The 23,022-nt window shown below is 33.9% G+C and overlaps 1 protein-coding gene across 1 annotated transcript in view; it reads right to left on the reverse strand.

The window, feature by feature from the left end:
* Positions 1-23,022, reverse strand: part of DNAI4 (dynein axonemal intermediate chain 4) — an 81,250-nt gene that overhangs the window by 18,450 nt on the left and 39,778 nt on the right. The window contains 5 exon segments of the mRNA XM_069479183.1: positions 1,077-1,228; positions 2,802-2,888; positions 5,385-5,593; positions 16,565-16,759; positions 20,793-20,948. Of these exon segments, the coding sequence (XP_069335284.1) occupies positions 1,077-1,228; positions 2,802-2,888; positions 5,385-5,593; positions 16,565-16,759; positions 20,793-20,948 (799 nt within the window).

Consider the following 23,022-nt stretch of genomic DNA (forward strand, 5'->3'; position numbering starts at 1 on the left):
CATTGAATATAAGTATCTTCATCTTTATAAAGACTTTTTTTTCATGGCTTAAATCAATTAGTCATTTAAGTCTTATTCAGGTAAATAATTCTTCTTCTATATTTCCAGATTGCCCAATGGATTGATTCTATGATAGAGATCTAAATTTTTTTCTGAAAAATGAAAATCACTTATCAGATTACTGACTTTTTTCCTATCAGATTAATAGAGTATTCTGTTCCTAGAACTGACTTCCTTGATTTTTTACAAATTTTTATACAAACCCTCCAGTGCAATAGTTCTGAACATTTTAAAAAACATAGATGTCTTTGATTATTTGGTAAAAATTCTGGACTCTCTTTCCAGAAACAAGACAAAGGCCCATGCTTATAAAACTGCAAATAATTCCAAAGTTAAGTTTAAGAACCCCTGCTTTAATGACTATTTCCTGTTCTAGCTAAGTTATTCAAACACTGATACAAATGTATCACTTCATTTTAGCCCCATTGGTCTCTTGTTCATTACAAAAACCTAATCTATTTGAATATTTTTCAACTTTAACTTTTTGGTTTTCTCAGTATAACTCATTCATTCATTCATTAGTAAGCAAACATTTACTGTACTCCTGTTACATGCCAATATTGTGTTACATACTGAGGAACAAAGGTAAGTAAGACTCAATCCTTGCTTTCAAGGAGCTTATACTCTCCTCAGGAAGATATAGATATAATTGATATACAGTGTGATGAGTGTTCTGATAAAGGTGTGTATAGGATGCACAAAAGAAACAAATGGGAAGGTTTCCTGGAGAAGGTTATACCAAAGTAATAGTTTAAGATAAGCATGAGCTGTTTTTTTCTTTTTTTTTTTTTAAAGAAAAGCCAAAAGAAGTTTACTGATGAAGTGGGCAGAGAAGATGAAGGAGATACTATGACAGCATTCCAGCAGGAGAGAATATAAGGAATTATTAAATGTTTCAAAAATGATGGTATCACTCTCAACAACAACATAACTAGTCACTCAAAACTAAATAATATTCAAATAAATGTTCCTGAAAAAGCAAGTATTGTATAGTTATCTAATTCTTGTGTTCTCACCTGCTATCCAAAACCGGAACGCTACTGTTGTTCTGTACATTATAAATGGCAATTGTGCCATTGTGGTAGCCAACTGCTAAAAGGTTAGGTGCTCCAATTGAAAAATCCACAGCAGTAACTCCAAATGGACTCTGATAAATACGTTCTGGCCACTAAATAAAAAAACGATTATATTAAATTCTCATCTTGTTTTGCAGACCACAGTAGGGCAGGATATGATGGTGGCTGAGACTAGTCTGGTGGCAGTGGGTATGTGAGAAGAGTTAGTCCACATACAGTTATTCCTATTTTCCTAATGTTCAGTATAGATTAGAATCAAATCTCAATTAGTCATTTCCTTTACCATGAATTCTCAGCATTCTGTAGCTTTAAAAAATACAACATGGGCTTCTATAATAATTATCATATTTTTTTTTTTTTTTTTTTTGAGACAGAGTCTCACTCTGTTGCCCGGGCTAGAGTGAGTGCCGTGGCGTCAGCCTTGCTCACAGCAACCTCAAACTCCTGGGCTTAAGCGATCCTACTGCCTCAGCCTCCCGAGTAGCTGGGACTACAGGCATGAGCCACCATGCCCGGCTAATTTTTTTGTATATATATATTTTAGTTGTCCATATAATTTCTTTCTATTTTTAGTAGAGACGGGGTCTCACTCTTGCTCAGGCTGGTCTCGAACTCCTGACCTCGAGCGATCCACCCGCCTCGGCCTCCCAGAGTGCTAGGATTACAGGCGTGAGCCACCGCGCCCGGCATATTTTGATAATCTTTCAGCAGGTTTAGTATGATCATCACATACCTACTTTCTTTTGGAAAGAAAAATGGGCAGCAAACAAATCATCTAGCATATATTCTGTCTTCCAGTATTTGTTTCAGATGCTTGTGTTATCTAATCGTTTCTAAACAATGAACAGAAAAAGCTCCAAAACTCTCTAAGGTACTCTGTTCTATAGCCCATCAAGAGTTTTTATGTTTTATTTTTTAAATTTTGTTCTGTTTTTAATATCTAATCTAAATCTTTTCCTGTTACAAACCACTTACATGAAAAGAAGACAAGCTACTGATGATGAATCTTGTGTCAATCCTTCCATATTTAAAATTGCTTCTTCCTTTCTTTTATGCTATTAAACCTACTTCCTGACATAGTGGGGCTATTTATAAAAATTTTAATCATTTTTATATGCTCTTCTGACCCTTCACTAAGTTTTCCACGTCACATTTCATTGTGAATTAAAACCAAATGTAAAACTTTAAAGATTGACTAGTACCTTCCAACCAAAAAAAAAAAAAAAAAAAAACACTGTGATTCTTATTCATTCTCTTTGAAAATTTCGTGGATAGTAAGAAGGTCATATTAATCTACTCTGTATCTATTGAGGATAGAAGAGATCAGGTGGTAAGAAAGTAGTCATATGTTAAGAAATAACCAAGTATTTTAAAAAAAACATGTTATTTTCAAAGGATTTCCATTTGCAGATTCATTCTTCTTTATAATTATCTATGATAATCAACAATGGTTCAACTACACCATCAAATCTAACAGCATAAAAGAGATGCTCAATAAATATTTATTGAGTGGCTCCATAAATGAATTCTCTTTATCCTATGCCAACAAGAAGAAATTTTAATTGTTATGAAATTTGTTTAATTATTATATACAATTATATATTTTATGAGAACCTGTGTCAACAGCTACTAAATCTAAATGTTTCATATTTCTGTTTGAGTTACCATGGGATTCTTTATTGACCAGCAGCAAGCCAATCCTTTTTTTTGCTCTTTAAATCCAAAGTGCCCATAGCCAACAGCCAAAAGGTCCTGAAAACAAGAGAAGATGGCATAAAAATATTGGCAAATGTATAAAGATATGTATTAATGAACTATGTTAAAAATGGTGTTAAGACATTTCAGTTCAGAGGGGAAAATACCAACAGACCATCTCTTTTTACTCTACACCTCCGTTTTCCTAAGCAAGTAAAATTAATCAGTGTAATGCTTCTCATTTTCAGACTGAAGAATAAATACCTAAAAAGAACAAATTACTAAGAAGTTCTTTTACATATTGAGGTAATTTTCCAAGACTGTATTAATAATATTATATTATCTTATGGGCTTTTGAAGATGACCTAATTATTTCAAATGTAAAATAAAAAACACTTAAGTTAAAGGCAGGTGCTATGGACTGAATTGTGTTCCTCCCCTCAATTCATATGTTGAAGTCCTAACTCCTAATATGATTGTATTTGGAGATAGGGCTTTTAGGAGGTAACTCAGGTTAAATGAAGTCTTAAGGGTGGGGTCCTAATCCAATAGGATTAGTGGCTTTATAAGAAGAGAAAGAGACACCAGAGCTCTCTCTCTGCCATGTAAGGACACAGCAAGAAGGCAATCATCTACAAGCCAGGAAGAGAGCTCTCACCAGGAATGTAATCAGTCAACACCTTGATCTTGGTCTCCCCAGCCTCCAGATCCATGAGAAATAAATTGCTGTTGTCTAAGCCACCCAGTCTATATTTTGCTATGGCAGCCCAAGCTGACTAATACAGCAGGTCATTTCAAGAGACACATATATTAAATACATATAGACAAAGTTTAATGACTGACCAAACCAAAAGAATACTTTTATTTTTAAAATATTATATTTTACTGTCAACACTTATATTCTGGCCAACATCAACTCTCCACAATTTCCTTTGTCTTAAAAACAGTCTTCACCACCACACTTCACCCTGACATTGATAATCCCTACTCATCTCTTCTAGACTGCATAGGCATTACTTTCTCTAAGAAACGTTCAAGAGCTTCTCTTATGTATTCCCATAGCATTATTTATTTTCCTTATCATAGCACATTGAAAATTACTGTATGGGCAGGGTCTATGTATGACTTAATTACTACTGTATCTCTAGTGCCTTAACAGTGCACTAGACACAGGGTGAATGTTCAATAAATATTTGTAGAATGAATTAATAAATATTATGGATGCCATCTGTAATATATTTGTATTTAATTTCATTCAAAATGATTCAACTTAATCTCAATAGTAATGTATGAATTTTAAAAATGCTAGTATATTTAGTTTCTAAAAATGTTTTATATATCTTTATTATAGACTATTCTTGTTTATTAAATCCCACTTATCAATAAGATATTCCAAAATATGGTTTTATAAAGACAAATCCATACTAAAAGCACTTTATTTTGTTAAAAAATAATACACATAATTAAAATAAGGTGTTATTTAGGTTTCTAAAAAATTATTACAGACTTTCTGTTTTTTAATAACCATGGAAACTGTTATGTTTGCACATAGCCCCTGATAAGGTGTGGCAATAAAATAATAAGGCTAATTCTTAAACATACATAAAACAATATAATTTAAACAGATTAGTTCCGATTACTTTAAAAATATACTAAATATTTATTCCAACAATACTGCCATTACTCAAAAGATTTTTTGAATCACTAATTGGAAAATGATTTTAGAACCAATTTATAAATGCCAGGAGAAAATCAGTCTTGTTATTCTATAATTTTCTCTTTTTTACAAGCAAACATACAATTCTCCAGCTTGATGATTCATCTTATTTGCCTCAAGATAACTTTTGGCAGTACAGTACTTAAGAGCAAGAACACTGGAGCCAGATGTCTGTGTTTAAATTCTGTCTGTTTCTCACTTACTAGTTGTGTGACTTTGGGCAAGTTATTTATTCTTTTTAGTCTTCAGGTTTCCTCTCAACATAATCATTACAATAATAATACCTAACTCATAGGTTGTTATATTTGTACAGGTAAAACACAACAGTGCCTGGTAATACTAAGTGCTATTTAAGCAGTTGCTCGTATTAGTGGTATTAGCATTTTAAGGAATCTCAAAATTATTTTTTGCATTGCAGGGTCACTGGATTACATATATATTTCCAAATATGACTACATGGAGAATACAAATTTGAATACATGAGTTTTGGTATACGTTAAAATAAATCGACCATATACTATCTTCTAGTTCACTTTTCAATATCTGACATGAATTCAGAAAATGCCATATCTCAAGTAGATGTCCTAAAATAAAAATGGTAATGTTTTACATATTAAATGTTAAATATATTAAAGGAGAAAAACATTATTTTGTAACTATTTGAATTTTTCCTTTTTTGAAAATGAACTTGTTTTGGGGGCATTCTAAAACTAGGGCTTATGGTCAATTTAAATCCCTTGTCCCATATCAGGGGAAAAAATGTTTGTTCATGATTTCAACCTGACAGTTGCCCTTAAATGCTAGAGACATAATTGTTAAAATGTTTGATAACTTACTGGATTTGCTTTATTCCAGGCAAGGCTGCTCACATTAAGGCCTTTGGTTAAGTCACAGGAAAAAGACCAAAGTCGTTCCAGATTAGCTGGTATTGTTGATTTTTCTGCATCTATTTCTATTTCTTCTTCCTCCTCCTTCTTAGCTTCTTCCTCCACCTCTTCATGTTTTTCACTTTCTAAAAAGTCTTCAGGCTCTTCAGGTTCACGTTCTAAATTAAATTAAATAAAAAGATCATTCTGCTAGGCACGGTAGCTCATGCCTGTAATCTCAGCACTTTGGGAGGCTGAGGTGGGAGGACTGCTTGAGGCCAGGAGTTCAAGACCAGCCTGGACAGCATAGTGAGACCCCATCTTTATAAAAAAATTAATAAATAAATTAGCCAGACATGCTGGTGTGCACCTATGGTCCCAGCTACTTGGGAGGCAGAAGTGGGAGAATCGCTTGAGCCCAGGAGTTCAAGGCTGTAGTGAGCTATGATCATGCCATTGTACTCCAGCCTGGGTGACAGAGTGAGACCCTGTCTCAAAAAAAAAAAAGAAAAAATCATTGTCCTCTACATCTATAGAGGCCTGCCAAAGGCTGGAAACAGTACTTCTATCTACCACTGATATTTTAAGCACCATTAGATCTGCTGTACCATATGGCCCAAATGACAGGGCACCTTGAATGGCAGCCTGGACCTGTTACAGTTTTCTGTTGTTCTGGGCCCCACACAAATCTAGTAGCTTTTCTAATCACTCAGTAAATGGGACAATGTAGCACATTCAAATGACAAATATGTTGTCTCCAAAATGTAAAGAGATCCCATTAGGCATTTTGCTTCTTTTTTGGTTATAAAAGGTGCCAGGAACAACAACTTATCACTTACCTTAGAAGGTATATCTCAACAACCACCTAGAAATTTCACGGGGGTATTATAGAAGTCTCCCGTGAAACTTTGTCAGATTTACTTCTTACCCTCTGACAGGCAACTGTCTTACTAAGTCTACTTAATGCTTACTAAGTCCAATTAGCATTAATATCATCAGTGGTTTGGGTCAGTGTGGTGTCTTGTTGAAGGGAAAGTTTCCTGTAGCCTAAATTTTGACGTAGGGCTGAAGAATTGATATACCCCTGAGGTAGGACAGTGAAGGTATACTGATGACCTGGCCAGCTGAAAACAAATGGCTTCCAGTTGTTTTTTACAAAAAGATATTAAAAAAAAAAAAAAGCATTTGCCTTCTCAATAGCTACGTACCATGTACAAGGGAGATGTCTTAATTTGCTTAATGAAACCTCATCTTCAACAGCAGTTGCAATTGGAGCCACCACCTAGTTATGTTTATAATAATCCACTGTCATTCTCCATTTTCTACACAAGCCATATGAGTGAGTGGAGTGGGAAATGTTGTGGGAATCAACATCTCTGCATATTTCAAGTCCTTGACAATGGCATTCATCTCTGAAATTCCGGGAATGTACTATTGCTTCTGTTTTACTCTCATTATTACCTGAAGTTCATAGTTAACATTAGAGCTCACTCTTGGTGTTGTATATTCTATGGGTTTTGACAAATGTATAAGGACAGATATCCACCATTATAGTATCATATAGAATAGTTTCATTGCCCTAAAAATCTTCTGTGCTCTACCTGTTCATCCTTCCATGCCTACTCACCCCTGGAAACCACTGATCTCTTAACTGTCTCCATAGTTTTGTCTTTTCCAAAATGTCATATAGTTAGAATCATACAGTATGTGCCCTTTTCAGATTGGCCTTGTTCACTTAATAATATGCATGTAAGTTTCCTCCATGACTGTTCATGGCTTGTTATAATAACTTGGTGCTGAATAATATTCCATTGTCTGGCTGTATCATAGTTTATTTATCCATTTACCTAATGAAGGACATCTTGGTTGCTTCTAAGGTTTGGCAATTATGAATAAAGCTGCTATAAACATCCGTGTGCAGGTTTTTGTGTGGACACAAGCTTTCAGCTCAATTGGATAAATATCAGGAGTGCGTGCTAAATTATGTGGTGAGAGTATGTTTAGTTTTACAAGAAACTGCCAAACCATCTTCCAAAATGGATATACCATTCCGCATTCCCACCAGCATGAATGAAAGTTGTTGCTCCACATCTTACCAGCATTTGGTGTTATCAGTGTTTTGGATACGGCCATTTTAGTGTGTAGTGGTATCTCTTCGTTGTTTTAGTTTGCAATTCCCTAATGACATAAGATGCTGAATATCTTTTTATATGCTGCTTTGCCATCTGTATTTCTTTTTTGGTGAGGTGTCTCTTCAGGTCTTTTACCCATTTGTTAATCATGTTGTTTGTTTTCTTATTGTTGGGTTTTAAGAGGTCTTTGTATATTTTGGATAACAGTTATTTATCAGATGTGTCTTTTGCAAATATTTTCTCCAGTATGTGACTTTTCTTATTCTCTTGACAGTGTCTTTTGCAGAGCAGAAGTTTTTAATTTTAATGAAGTCCAACTTATCAATTATTTCTCTCAATGGATCATGCCTTTGGTGTTGTATTTAAAAAGTCATTGCAATACCCGAGGTCATCTAGTGTTTCTCCTATGTTATCTTCTAGGAGTTTTATAGTTTTGCATTTTACATTTAGGTTTTATGATCCATTTGAGTTAATTTTTGTTAGGGGTGTAAGGTCTGTGTTTAGACTCATTTTTTAGCACCATTTGTTGAAAATGTTTGCTTTTCTTCTTTTGTCAAAGATCAGTTGACTATATTTAGGTGGGTGTATTTCTGGGCTCTCTATTCTATTTTGTTCTATATTTTTGTCTATTCTCTTGCCAATATTATATGTCTTGACCACATTGCTTTATGGTAAGTCTTGAAGTCAGGTAGTGTCAGTTCTCTGACTTTGTTCTTCTCCTTGATATTGTTTTGAATAATCCGGGCATGATAGCTTTTTGAAAGCCTTTGTCTTCTTTTTCCACCATCTTAGTCATCTTTTCATCTATTTCTATTGACTGATTTTTCTTGTAGTTATGGGTCACAGTTTTCTGCTTCTTCACATTACTAGTAATTTTAGGGGGAGGATATCGGACATTGTAAATGTCACAACATTGAATGTCTGAATGTGTTTTCTTCCTTTAAAAAGTGTTGAAGTTTCTTTTAGCAAGCAATTAATTTACTTTTGGATTAACTTGATATGTTTAAGGCTATTTCTAAAAGGTTGTTGGGAGGTATAGACCAGCCTTTACTCTAGGGCTGGTCTAGCCATACTGTTAAGGTATCCGCCCATCTGGATATCTGCTGAATACCTCAGGCGTGCAACAAGGTCTCTCTCTCTGGCTAGTCAGAACTCAAATGTCTTCTAGTCTTGCATGAACTCTGAAACTTGTTCATCTTAGGGCTCCCTGGTAGTTGGTTTTTGCTTGACTTTGTGGAGTTTTATCCAAACATGCACAGCTTATGTTGTGGTCAAAGACACAGTGGTAGACTTATGCAGATTTTTCCTGTGCATAGCTCTTCCTATCTGATTACCTGTCCACCATTTCCAGCCACCTTGCCTTCCCTGAACTCGTATCTATGTCTCATCAAAGAAGCAAAACCACTACACTCTGCTATAGTTCCCATGCCTGCCTGTGGTCTCATAACTACCTATATCCTAACTAAAACTAGAAGCCCTATTTCCTCTTTTCTAAATGATCAATGATGGGTTCCAAATTGCTATGGTAGGCTTCTAATCATCATGGATTAATTGTATTTGACTTGCTCTCCTACCATCAACAAACAAAAAAAAACTGAATTAGATATCAAGTAACTATTGTCAGGCATTGAAAAATAGACAATGCAGGACTGTGAATTACATGGTCAACCTCACTTTCAGGCTGGGGACAATTTCCTGATCACAGTGCTGGGAAGTGTAGTCTAAGCAAAACAATCATCTAGCTGAGTTGAGGAGACAGAGATCAGAGTTCAAAAAGGCTGAGATTGTTAGACTGTCTAAAAAAAAATCAAGACCCAACTATACATTGTTTACAAGTGACACATTTAAACATAAAAACAAAAACATGTTAAAAGCTAGGAAAAATATATACCATGTAAATACTAAAAGATTAGAAAGCTGGTGTGGCTGTATTAATATTACACAAATTAAACTTCAAGACAGAGAGTATTATCAGAGATAAATATGGGCATTTCATAATGATAAAAGGGTAAAGAATGATAAAAAGATAGTATATTAGTCAGGCTCTTCCAGAGACAATGAACCAATAGGATATATATATATAGGGAGAGAGAGAGATACGATAGGGGATTTATTAGAGGAATTGGCTCATGCAATTATGGAAGCTGAGAAGTTCCACAATAAGCTCTCTGTAAGCTGGAAAACCAGGTAAGCCAGTAGCATGGCTCAGATCAAATCCAAAAGCCTCAGAACCAGGGAGGCTGATGGTATAACTCTCACTCCAAGGCTAAAGGCCTAAAAACTTGGGGGACAACTGATGCAAATCCCAGAGTCCAAAGACCAGAGAGCCTAGAGTTCTGATGTCCCAGGGCAGGAGAAGAGGGTGTCCCAACTCCAGAAGGGAGAGAGAGAGGTTGTCTTTCCTCTGCCTTTCTGTTCTGTCTGAGCCTCCAGGTGATTGGATAGCAGATCTTCTTTACTCAGTCCACTGATTCAAATTCCAATCTCTTTCAGAAACACCCTCACAGAAATAATGCTTATCAGCTATCTGGGTATCCCTTAATCCAGTCAGGTTGGCATCCAAAATTAATTATCACAGATAGCATCCAGAAGATAGAACAATTTTAAATTTGAATGTACCTGATAACAAAGCTTTCAACTATATGGAGCAAAATTGATAAAACTAAAGCAAAGTATAGATAAATCCATAATCATAATTGGAGACTTTAACACTAATTTCTTATTAATTGATAGAAAAGGTCAATAAAAACTCAAGATAATAGACTTAAAAAACACTATCAACCGATTTGATATACTTAAAATTTAAAGAATACCATACCAAATAACAATAGAATATATATTCTTCTTTTGTGAGACATTCACCATATTCTGGGCTATAAAACAAGTCTTGATAGATTTCAAAGGGTAGAAATCATATAGAATATGTTCTCTGACCACCACAACAGTGCTAAATTAGAATTCATTAAAAGGAGATGGCAAAAAATTATTAAAAATTTGAAAATTAAAAATACACTTCTAACTAACTTATGGGTCAAAAAAAAACCTCCAAGGGAAATTAAAAATTATTTTAAACTGAATGATAATCAAAACACAACATATCAAAATTTATGGGCTACAGCTAAGGTAGTACTTACAGGGAAATCTGTAGAATTAAATGCCTATAATAGACAAGAAAAAAATGTGAAATCAATGATTCAGCCTTCCATCTTAACAAACTAGAAGAGTAAATACAAATTAGAAGAAAAAAAAGTAAAAATAGACATAATTGAAAAATTTTTTAAAACAGAGAAGAAAATAGGAAAGTCAAGAAAGCTAAATGATGGTTCTTGAAAGAATTAATAAATACCCAACTAGACTAATAAAAAAATAAGGGAAAAGTCACAAATAACCAAAACTGGGAATGAAGTAAGAGATAGCATTATATATCCCACAGATATTGAGAAATATAATTTAAGAAGAGAATATTATGAACAACTTTATACAAATAAATTCAACAATAGACAAAAAGTATAAATTCCTTACAAATTACCAAAACTGACACAGGTAGAAATAGAATATCGGAATAACTCTGTGTCTATCAAATAAATTAAATTTGTAATTAAAAAACTTCCTGCAAAGAAAATGCAGCACAGATGGTTCCACTGGTAAATTTTATCAGACATTTAAAGAAGTAATTATACAAATATTACACAAATTTGTTTGGAAAATAGAGAATGAGGTAAGACTTCAAATTCATTTTATAAAGTCATCATAATACTTATAGAAAAATCCATCAGGGACTTTAAAAGAAAATACAATTACAGAAATATATGCTGCATAAACACAGTAGCAAAAATTCTGAACAGAGTATTAGAAAATTCATTCCATCAATATATAAAAAGGATAATACAACATAACCAAGTGAGGTTTAACTCCAGGAATTAAGTTTGTTTTTTAACATTTGAAAATCAGATTAAAGGTGAAAAATTATATGTAGAAGACAGTTTGTACAAAATTCTACAATGATTTTTCTTAAAATCTGCCTAGCAAACTAGAAAGAGAACTTCTTCAAACCAATAAAAATTATCTATAAAAACTAGCTAACATCATATTTAATGATGAAATATTGACTATTTTCTCCCTAGGTTCAGGAATAAGACAAGAATATCTGTTCTGCCCATGCATATTCAACATTGTACTGGGGATCCTAGCCAGTAGTGCAATAAGCAAGAAAAAAGGCAAAAATATTTGAAAGAGAGAAATAAAAATCTTATTTGTAGATAATAGTATTATAAATATATACAGTCATACACTATATAAGCACATTTTGATCAACAGTGAACTGTATATATGAGAGTGGTCTCACTACTCATATAATATAATAGGATATTATATTATAATGGAGCTGAAAAATTCCAAAAACATAGTAGCACAACACATTACTTACGGTGTTTGTGGTGATGCTGGTATAAACAAACATACTGCACTGTCAGTTGTATAAAAGTACTATCTATATAGCATAATACAGTTAGGTACAGTACATAATACTTGATAATAAATTATTAGTTACTGTTTTATATATTTACTCTACTATACTTTTTATAGTTATTTTATAGTGTATTACTTCTACTTTTTAAAAAAAGTTAACTATAAAACGACTCAGGCAAGTCCTTCAGGAGGTATTCCAGACGAAAGCATTGTTATCATAGGAGATGACAGCTCCATGCATGTTACTGCCCCTGAAAACCCTCCAATGGGACAAGGGTGGAAGTGGAAGACAGTGATATTGATCCTGACCCTGTGTATGGCTAGGCTAATATGTGTCTGTGACTTAGTTTTTAAGAAAAACACTTAAAAAGTAAAAAAAAAAAAAAGATTAAAATAGACAAAAGATTACAGAACAAGGATACAAAGAAAGAAATATTTGTATATAGCTGTACAACATATTTGTTTTAAGCTAAGTGTTATTACAAAAGAGTCAAAAGTTAAAAAAGATTATGTTTACCAAGTCAAAAACTTACAGTAAGCTGAGATTAATTTATAATGAAGAAAAATGTTTTAATAAATTTTGTGTAGCCTAAGTATACAGTGTTTATAGTCTACAGTAATATACCATAATATCCTAGGCCTTTACATTCACTCGCCACTCACTCAATGACTCACCGAAAGCAACTTCTAATCCTGTAAAAGCTCCATTCTAAGTGTTCTATGTAAGTATATCATTTTTTATCTTTTATACTACATTTTTACTGTGTTTTTTCTATGTTTAGGTATGTTTACATACACAAATACTTACCATTGTGCTATAACTGCCTACAGTATTCAGCACAATAACATGTTGTACAGGTTTGTGGCCTGGGAGCAACAGGATATACAACATAGCCTATGTGTGTAGTACTCTACACCATCTAGATTTGTATAATACATTACAATGTTTGGACAATGATGAAATTGCCTAACAATGCATTTCTCAGAACATATCCCCATCATGAAGGTATGAGTGACAGTATATAAATTCTAAAGAATCCACAAAAACAAATAGACCTAATAAGAAAGCTATCAAAGGTTGAAAGTCAATACACAATATCAATGATTTCTACATACTAGCATGAAACAATTATGAAATTAAATTTTAGAAATCAATAGCATTAAAAATATTAAGGGATAAATTTAACAAAAAATAAGCAAGGTCTATACATTGAAAATATTTTTTAATTGCTGATAAATATTTTAAAAGACTTAAGTAAATAGAAACATCTATAGTGTTCATAGATTAGAATACTAAATATTGTTAAGATGTCAATTCTTCCCAAATTGATCTATGATCAAACAAAACTCAAATCCAAATCTCAGTTAAACTTTCAGGTAGAAATTGACAAGTTAATCCATAAAATACACATGGAAATGAAAAGGAACTAGTCAAAGCCACATAGGAAAAAAGCAATTTCAGAGGATGTACTCTATCTGACTCTGAATCTTATTAGAGTGTAAAGCTGGAGTAATTAATACAGTGTGGTATTTGCTATAGGATAAACAAATAGCAAGACAAAATCCAGAAATAAACCTCTATTTTACCAATGGTAGAATGATTTTTGATCAGGTGTCAAAGTAATTAATGGGGGAAGAAGAACTCTTTTTTTAAATGATGCTGAAACAACTGGAGGTCCATAGAGGGGGGAAAAATAAAAAAGAACCTTACACCTTACCTTACTCTATTCATAAAAGATTAATTCAAAATAGATAATATAGATATATTAATTTATTTCATTATAATAACCATTTTACTATATATATGTATCTTGTAACATCACATTGTATACCTTAAATATACATAATAAAATTTATGGAAAATAAAAATTCAAAAAACCCAAAATAGATAACAGACCTTAACATAAAAGCTAAAACCATACAGATTCTAGAAGCAAACCTAGAAGCACATCTTTGCAACTTTGGGGCAGGCAAAGATTTGTTATATCATGGAAAGAATTGATTAAAGAAAAAATTGATAGATTAGACCTCATCAAAATTAAAAACTTCTGTTCATCAAAAGGCATTTTTAAGAAAATTAATTAGGTCAGGTGTGGTGGCTCACACCTGTAATACTAGCACTTTGGGAGGCCAAGGTGGGAGGATTGCTTGAGCTCAGGAATTTGAGACCAGCCTGAGGAAGAGTGAGACCCCATCTCTACTAAAAATAGAAAAATTAGCCAGGTATCATAGCATGGGCCTATAGTCCCAGCTACTTGGGAGGCTGAGGCAGGATGATTACTTGAGTCCAGTAGTTTGAGGCTGTAGTAAGCTATGATGACAGCACTGCACTCTACTCAGGGTGACAGAGTGAGACTCTGTCTCAAAAAAAAAAGGAAACTGAACCCCCCTTCTCATTCCCCCTGCTTTAAAATAAAAAAAAAAAAAAGAAAGAAAGAAAGAAAAGAAAAGAAATTGGCAAGCCATAGACTTAGAGAAAATATTTGCAAATCATGTAACTAACAAAGGGCTTGTATCCAGATGAGCTATTACAATTTGATTTTTAAAAAGACAACTGAATTTTAAAATGGGCAAAAGAGTTGACCAAACATAAACAAAAGAAGATACTCAAAGGGCCCAAATGAACCATGTAAACAAGCACTGAGTCTTTAGGACAACACTAAAAGGATTGCCAACATCAGGTGTAATGAAGTATGTAGAGCAACTGAGACTCTTATACGTTGCTGTGGGAATATAAGATGGTATAACTACTTTGGAAAAGTATTTCACGATTTCTAAAAAAGTTAAATATCTACCCAATGACTCAGTAATTCCATTCCTAGGTATTTCTACAAGAGAAATTAAAACATTTGCATACCAAAGGGCTCACATGAAAATGTTCATATCAGCTTTACTCATAATAACCCCCAAATGAAAACACTCCAGGTGTCTATCAACAGGCAAATGGATAAACAAATCATTATGGTATATTCAAATGAACTACCTTTACACACATCAATCCAGATGAATCCCCAAAACATTAATGTTGAGTGAAAGAAGCCAGATGCAAAGAATATCTGAACCTACTTATATGACATACCAGAATAGAGAAAGTTAATCTGTGTTGATCAAAATCAGGTCAATGCCTGTCTGGGCAGGGTTGGGTTTGCATCACGGAGTTAAGGTTTATTTATAAAATAGCACAAAGTAACTTTTAGGGTTGATGAATATGTTCTCTGCCTTGATAAGGGCATTGGTAACATGGCTTTATACATTTTCAAAATGTATTTAAAAATACAGTTAAAACATGCATTTCATTGTATGTAAATTGTATCTCATTAAAACATTTGCTATGGTATTTCTATTTTTTAGACACATTAAAAGGAGTGATGTACCAACAGTTTTGTTTTGTAAATGTCAATATTTACAGTACTCTGTAAATTGTAACCTTACAACTCTTCAAATATAGGATGAAAAATTTATATATGATAAAAATTTTTAAATATCAACCTAATATGAGAGAAGGAACATAGTTTTTTAATATTCCTCTAGATGTATGCGGGCAAAAAGGTTTACAATCATTTGTCATACATACTATTCTGTAACCTAATTTTTTATTGTAACCATATATATTAATTTTGATTTGAAGAATCAAGAAAGATTTCATGAAGGAGTTTACTCTAATCCATATTGGAAAGCTGGGAATACAACAGGCAAAAATGCAGTGGGGACAAGGGTGGACCATTAAGCAAATTCCAATGAAAGGTACTAAGGCAGGAAAATTTAGGTTCTATCTGGGGATTACCAGGTAAATCTACTACGGCTAACTTTTAGAGTCTCCAATGTAATACAGTGATATAAAGTAGTCTGTGGCCAGATTGCAGGTATCGTTTAATGATATACTCTGAGGTTTGTAATTCATGCCAGTCATTGGGAAGGTACTGAAGGTTTCTGAGCAGTTAAGTGCCATGCTGATTTTAGGACACATCAGCGAGCCAGAACGGTATGGTGGAAAGGGAACTGGAACTTGAGAACAAAAGACTTTGGTTGAATGCTAGTTTTGCCATTACTATTTAATCTTGCAAAGTTTTTCTATAACCTTCATTTTCTTTATTCACATATTGAAAAGTTGAATCAGATAACATCTAAAGTCCTTTAAAATATTCTATGATCATATGAGATGCGATTTGTAGCAATGAGAATAAGAGTAATGCTCCTGCAATAAAATTAGAGAGTGGTAATAAAAGCCAATGTCAAGGGCAATAGAAATATATTTTACAGTACTTTGCAGAAATACTGTAAAAATAAGTAACTAATTAAATGCAGGAATAAGGGAGAAAAAAAGAGCCATAGATGCTTATGAAGTTTTGAATCTAAGGGACAACCTTCTTTTGTGGGCTCCCTAGCTTGTACTCCACTGCAACTCACATGTTTAGTACTTAAAGCTTTGTAAACATGTCTCTGATAAGTGATAACTCAGTCTGGAGATTACATTTAGAAATATATAATAATATCATGTATTTTTTTAAATAATTTGAGTTTATTTAAATGTGATTATTTTTTAAAAAATACCTTTTAAAACAGGAAGCTGACGATAAGCTGCAAGTTTTGGCTGAAATATATTTTCCATTAGAACCCGTTCCATAAAAAATAAGTCCTGATGAAATTTTTCAGATTTTAATATTGCGTCTGAGTGCTCTTCCTCATCATCATGGATCTTTGTCAGAATTACATTTTCTATATCCATTAGAGAACTAGCTTCACTGTCTGTAAAATATAAACATGATGCAATGATAAAATATCCAAATAATATTAGATGGTTCATATATTCTAAAGATTTAAAAAATGACACTTCACCATTTGTATTTGTTTTCCTCCAATTTGCAACATCAATAGACACTTATTGAATATCTTTTAAGTACCAAGCACATGCAAGATGCACAAATCTTATCTCATTTTAGAATTCTTAACCATCAAAAAATGTACTGTTTTTCAGAAGATAAGCAATGATAACCCTATGAGGTAATTTGTATCTCTATATTTTTATTCAAATTGAAATAAGATGGCCGGGCGCAGTGGCTCACGCCTGGAATGTTAGCACCCTGGGAGGCCGAGGCGGGAGGATTGCTCGAGGTAAGGAGTTCGAGACGAGCTTGAGCAAGAGTGAGACCCCGTTTCTACTAAAAAATCGAAAGAAATTAACCGGACAACTAAAAATATATAGAAAAAATTAGCCGGGCATGGTGGCACATGCCTGTAGTCCCAGCTACTCGGGAGGCTGAGGCAGTAGGATTGCTTAAGCCCAGGAGTTTGAGGTTGCTGTGACCTAGGCTGACGCCACAGCACCCTAACCTGGGCAACAGAGTGAGACTCTATCTCAAAAAAAAAAAAAAAAAAAAGAAAGAAGATGATAATCAGTCTCCGGTTAAAGGTCTGATTTGATGATTGCCTTACAGGAATACTACACCTCTGTATTTCTATTGCTGCAAATTACAGTGGTTTAAAATAATACAAATTTATTAACTTACAGTTCTATAAATTAGAGATCTGATATAGGTGTCACAGGGCTAAAACCAAGAAGTTCACAGGGCTGTGTTCCTTTCTGGGGGCACTAAAGGAGAATTGTTTTGCTTGACTTCTAGAGGCCACCTACAACCTTTCTTTCATTTTCAAAGACAGCAACATGGATTGCATTTCTCTGACCTTCTTCTGTCATTACATCTCTTTCTTAGACCACAACTGGGAAAGATCCTTCACTTTTTAGTACCCATGTGATTACACTGAGCCCGATAAGATTGTCCAGGATAATCTCCCCATCTGAAGATCCTTATTGTAATCAAATCTGGACAATCCCTTTTGCCATGTAAGGTAGCATATTCACAGAGTCTAGGAATTGGGATGTGTACAAATCTGGGGAACTATTTTTCTGCTTATCACACTACTTAGTAAACTCCTATTTTAAAAACAGAATGAAGGGGACTCCTACCTTCCTCATCTTCATAGATGGAATAAACACACTTTTCTCTATTCCTCCTATTAAATCCAACTAAACATGCTGAAAATCATATAAATAAAAAATAAGGAGTCTTTGGAAGGTAGAGAGAAGGAATGGGTATTCTTTTTGCCTCACATATTCCAGATATGACACTGAAGAAGCCAGCAACGTGGAAACACCAATGGGCACAGACAGACAAAATCCCAAAAAGAAGCCTCCTCTCTCTAGCCAAAGGACCAGGAAAGGAGCAGCCTTGAAAGAAAGAAAGCTTTTAGATGACGACCATTCTACTCCAGCCAAACACTACAGGAAAAAAACTGTAGCCGCATCCATGCTACAAAGGCCATATGGGAACCTAGACTTCCACCCTCACCAGGCTTTAACAATGCATTGCAATATCCTGACCCTCCACAGTGTGCAGTGTCAGACAAGACCCAGTAGGGAGCAAGGACTTTTATCCCTACAAAACATAATGATAGTGCTCCCCTTCCTATAGTGTTAGTGCAGACCAGTTGGGGAGGCTGGAATTCCATGTCCACCTGGAAGTAACAAGGTGCCCCTCACTCTCCCCACTGAAGTATCCAGAGTTGGACTGGAGAAGAGTCAGAACTCTCATCAGTACCCGGCAGTAATGAGGCAGGCCAATCCCCCCTCTGTGGTGTCAGTGGAGGCCATCTGTAGGGCCATAATGAAGCACTCCTATATCTTCCAGCCATGGAGGTATCCATGGAAACCAGAGCTTATCCAGCAGTGATGAAAATACCCCTCCCTCACGTGTCATTGGAGGTCACGTGGAGAACCTGGACTTCTACCCCAAACTAGTAATAATGAGGCAGTGACCCCCACTGCCAGAACAGTGTCAAACAAAGCCTGTTAAAATGAAAAGTTTAAAAAAGATCCAGACTCTTGTAACATGATACCCAAAATGTCCAGGTTTTACTTGAAAGTCACTCATCATACTAAGAACCAAGAAAATCTTCACTCAAATGACAAAACAAAACAAAACAATAGATACCGATATAGAAATGACAGAGATGGTAGAATTATCTGACAAAGAGTTTAAAGTAGACATCACAAAAATGCTTCAACAAGTATTTATGAACATGTCCTGCAACAGATGAAAAAATAGAAAGTGTCATCAAAGAACTAGAAAGTCTTAGCAAATGAAAAGAATCAAATGGAAATTTTAGAACTGAAAAATATAATTACCAAAATTAAAAGTTCAATTGACGGGATCAACAGCAGAATGGAGTGGACAGAGGAAAAAAATAAATTAGTAAACTTGAAGAGAGAATAGTAGAAATTAGTCTCAAAAACAGAGAGAATATAGTCTGAAAAAAAAGAAAAATGAACAGAGCCTCAGAAACTCACGAGACTATAACAAAAGATCTAACATTCATGTTGTTGTTAGCCAAGAAGGATAGTAGAAAGAGGGTAGGACTGAAAAAGTACCTGAAAAAATAACTGAAAACCTCTAAAATTTGGCAAAGGACAGTAATGAACAAATTCAAGAAACTGAATAAATCTCAAAGAGGATAAATCCAAAGAAATACTATACACCAAGACACATCATACTCAAACTTTTTTAAAAAAAAGAGATAGGGTCTTGCTCTGTTGCCCAGGCTGGGATGCAGAGGCTTGATCATAGCTCACTGCAGCCTCGAACTCCTGGGCTCAAGTGATCCTCCTGGCTCAGCCTTCCAAGTAGCTAGGACTACAGGTGCATGTCACCACACTTGGCTAATTTTTTAAAATTTTTTGTAGAGATGAGATCTTGCTGTGTTACCCTGGCTGGTCTTGGACTCCTGGCCTCAAGTGATCCTCCTGCCCCAGTCTCCCAAGGTGCTAGGATTACAGGCTTGAGTCACCACACCTGTCCATACTCAAATTCCTAAAAACAGAAAGAAAGAAAGAAAGAAAAAAAAAAAAAAAACACCTAGAAAAGTGAGAGAAATGATAAGGGGGAAATAATTTGAATAACAGCAGATTTCTCGTTAGAAACTCTGGAGGCCAGAAGAAAATGGCACCTATTCTCTAAGTTCTGAATGAAAAGAACTGTCAGTCCAGAATTCTATAACCAATGAAGATACCCTATGGCAGTAAAGAGGAAATTCAAATACCGTATTCTCCTGTGAAGGAATAAGAGAATTTGTCTCCAAAAAAAAAAAATCTTCCCTAAGAATGGTTAAAAGTTCTCTAAACAAAGATAATGAGAAAAGGAATTTTGGAACATCAGAAAGGAAAAAAGAACAACGGGGAGAGTGAAAATTTGGGTGGATAATTCTTTGTTGTTGGGGCTATTTTGTATAGTAAAAAAGATTTTTAGCAGCATCCCTGGCATCTAACCACAAGATGCCCTCGTAGTCATAACAACCTAAAGTGTCTTCAGACATTGCCAGATGTCCCCTGGAGAAGTAAAATAGCCCCAAATTAAGAGCCATTGTTGTTAATGTATCTCCATTTTAAGTGGTCATATAAGTACTATATATTCTTTTTCTTATAAATAATCTAATCTAAAGAAAGGGAGAAAGACAATGAAGAAACTCACATGTATGAAAGAGAGCTTAGGAGCAAGTAAAGAAACACTAGAGAAAGATAGAAACTTTTGACAGGTATCCAATAAAAAATAAATTTTTCTGTTGAGTCTAAGACAATGTGAAAGAGTAACAATGCTATTTCTGAGTAAAAGTTGTACTTTTCATGGTCCATCAGAAAGAAAACATTGTATTATAACTGCAAAAAAAGAATTTATTTAAAATGTCATATGAAAATCATTTTAAAAAACTGAAATAAACAAAATCTTACTTTTTTCCATAGTGCTCCCTTGCGATCTTTGGTCTCGATCTTTAGGAATTACACCAGCTTTACTACTTGACTCAATAATAGATTGTTTTACTGATGAAGGTGGAAGTTCCACAGCATTATAAGAATCATACAAATCCCAGGCAGTTGACATTATGCCTAAATAGACAAAAAGGTAAAGATTACTTTAAACCAAATTCCCATGTTTCAGCTTTATACATAGCTAGTCAAAGCAAAATTTAAAATAATATCTACTGTTGCTGGGCACAGTGGCCTGTGCCAGTAATCCCAGCTACTTGCGAGGCTGAAGAAGGAAGACTGCTTCAGGCCGGAGGATTGCTTGAGGCCAGGAGTTAGAGGTAATAGTGTGCCATGATCACACCTAAGAATAGCACTACACTCCAGCCTGGGCAACATAGTGAGACCTTACCTCTAAAAAACCTTTTTTAATTTTTAAAAAAGAATATCTACTATTTATTTTTAAAAAACACTATTGTTTTACAATAATGCCAGGAAGTGAATAAAAATGACAAAGAAATAAAACATAAGGACACCTCAAGAGATCCTTAGCACACTATTAGCATCTACAAATACCTTAGTGCTTTAGGGATGGCTCCAAATCATCCTCACCATCCTTTCTGACCACTGTACGTCTTTCCCCTGTACCCACACTGGTGCAACATAATCTCAAGTCTGTAACTATAGGACTGCCTTGCTGATATGAACCTGGGCAACTATGTTATAATAATTTTTATGTTCCTTTATTTATGGTTAACATATAATATGTTATACTCAACAGATCTGTTTATTTGCAAGGATGATTCCATTTTTATCAGGTAAACTTTCCCAAATAACTATTATATGAAAAGATTGTACCTGCTGGGAAAATAATAGACTCTGATTTCAAAAACTTGTACAGTAGTATGGTTATTATCTTCTCTTTTAAATTTTTAGTTTAAGTTAGTTAACTGTGTTCAGATCATCAAATATAACAATGGTCTCCAAACAAAAATTGGCAATGTTGTATATCTTCAAATAATACTTTAAAAAGCTCCTAACCTCTTTCACCGCTTATTTATAATGCTGTGCAGCAATTATTTTATCAGTGATCATGTAATAATATGTTCCTACATGCTAAATTTACCAAACTTGCAGTTAAACGATGGTGATCTAATAAAGAATTCTTTACCTTAAAAATCAAAATAGAATCTGGATCTAATAATTGCAGCAACTTAATTACTACAACTATTATTTTCCTAATATAAAATGAATGAGTTCTAATATCTTGATGTTTTCAATGGTTAAGAATGTTAACTCAAATTTCTTAATATGTCTATCTTAATGAACTTAATACCATCTAATAAACTCACACACAGGATAACTAGTATAATTTGCCAAATTGAAAAGGGTACAATTTCCATGTTTATGAATAGATCTTAGAAAGAAATTATATCTTTGAATATTTAATTCCCTTTTTCTTCCCTTTAACTGAAAGTTTAGTAAGTTTAGCATATAGAAATATATTGTTACATGGTCACTAATAAAATAATTGCTATATAAATAAATGTACATATCATAAATAAGCAATGCAAGATATTTGGGTTTCTTATTTGAAGACAACAAATGACTGCTAATTTTAGTTTGGGTACCATCGTTACATTTGTTCATATGAACAAGTATAACCTAAGAAAAAGAAAATCTCAAACCCATAAAATTGTATATATTAAACATCTGCAGTTTTTGCATATCAATTATACCTCAATAAAGCTGTTAAAAAATAAAATCTCAAACCACATGCCTTAATATCATGTAAAAGATTGGTAATAATGAATATAACTTTCTAATTTTATAGTTACATACTATTAAAGAAAGCTTATTTCTCATTGTTCTTATTCAAGATTGTTTTGGCTATTCAGTGTTCCTTGATATTCCATGTGAATTTTAGGATTTTTTTCTATTTTTGCAAAAATGTCATTGGGGTGTTGATAAGGATTGCATTGAATCTGTAGATCACTTTGGGTGGTATTGATCTCTTAATAATATTAAATCTTTCAGTACATAAACAGGTATCTTCTCATTTATTGGTGTTTTTAATTTCTTTCAGCAATGTTTTGTAGCTTTCAGTATGCAAGTCTTTCATCTCCCTGGTTAAATTTACTCATATGTATTTTATTATTATTGGTGCTATTGTAAATGGAATCATTATCTTAATTTTATTGTTGTTCATTATTCT

The sequence above is a fragment of the Eulemur rufifrons genome, chromosome 8 (genome assembly GCF_041146395.1).
Source record: "Eulemur rufifrons isolate Redbay chromosome 8, OSU_ERuf_1, whole genome shotgun sequence".
Classification (NCBI taxonomy): Eukaryota; Metazoa; Chordata; class Mammalia; order Primates; family Lemuridae; genus Eulemur; species Eulemur rufifrons.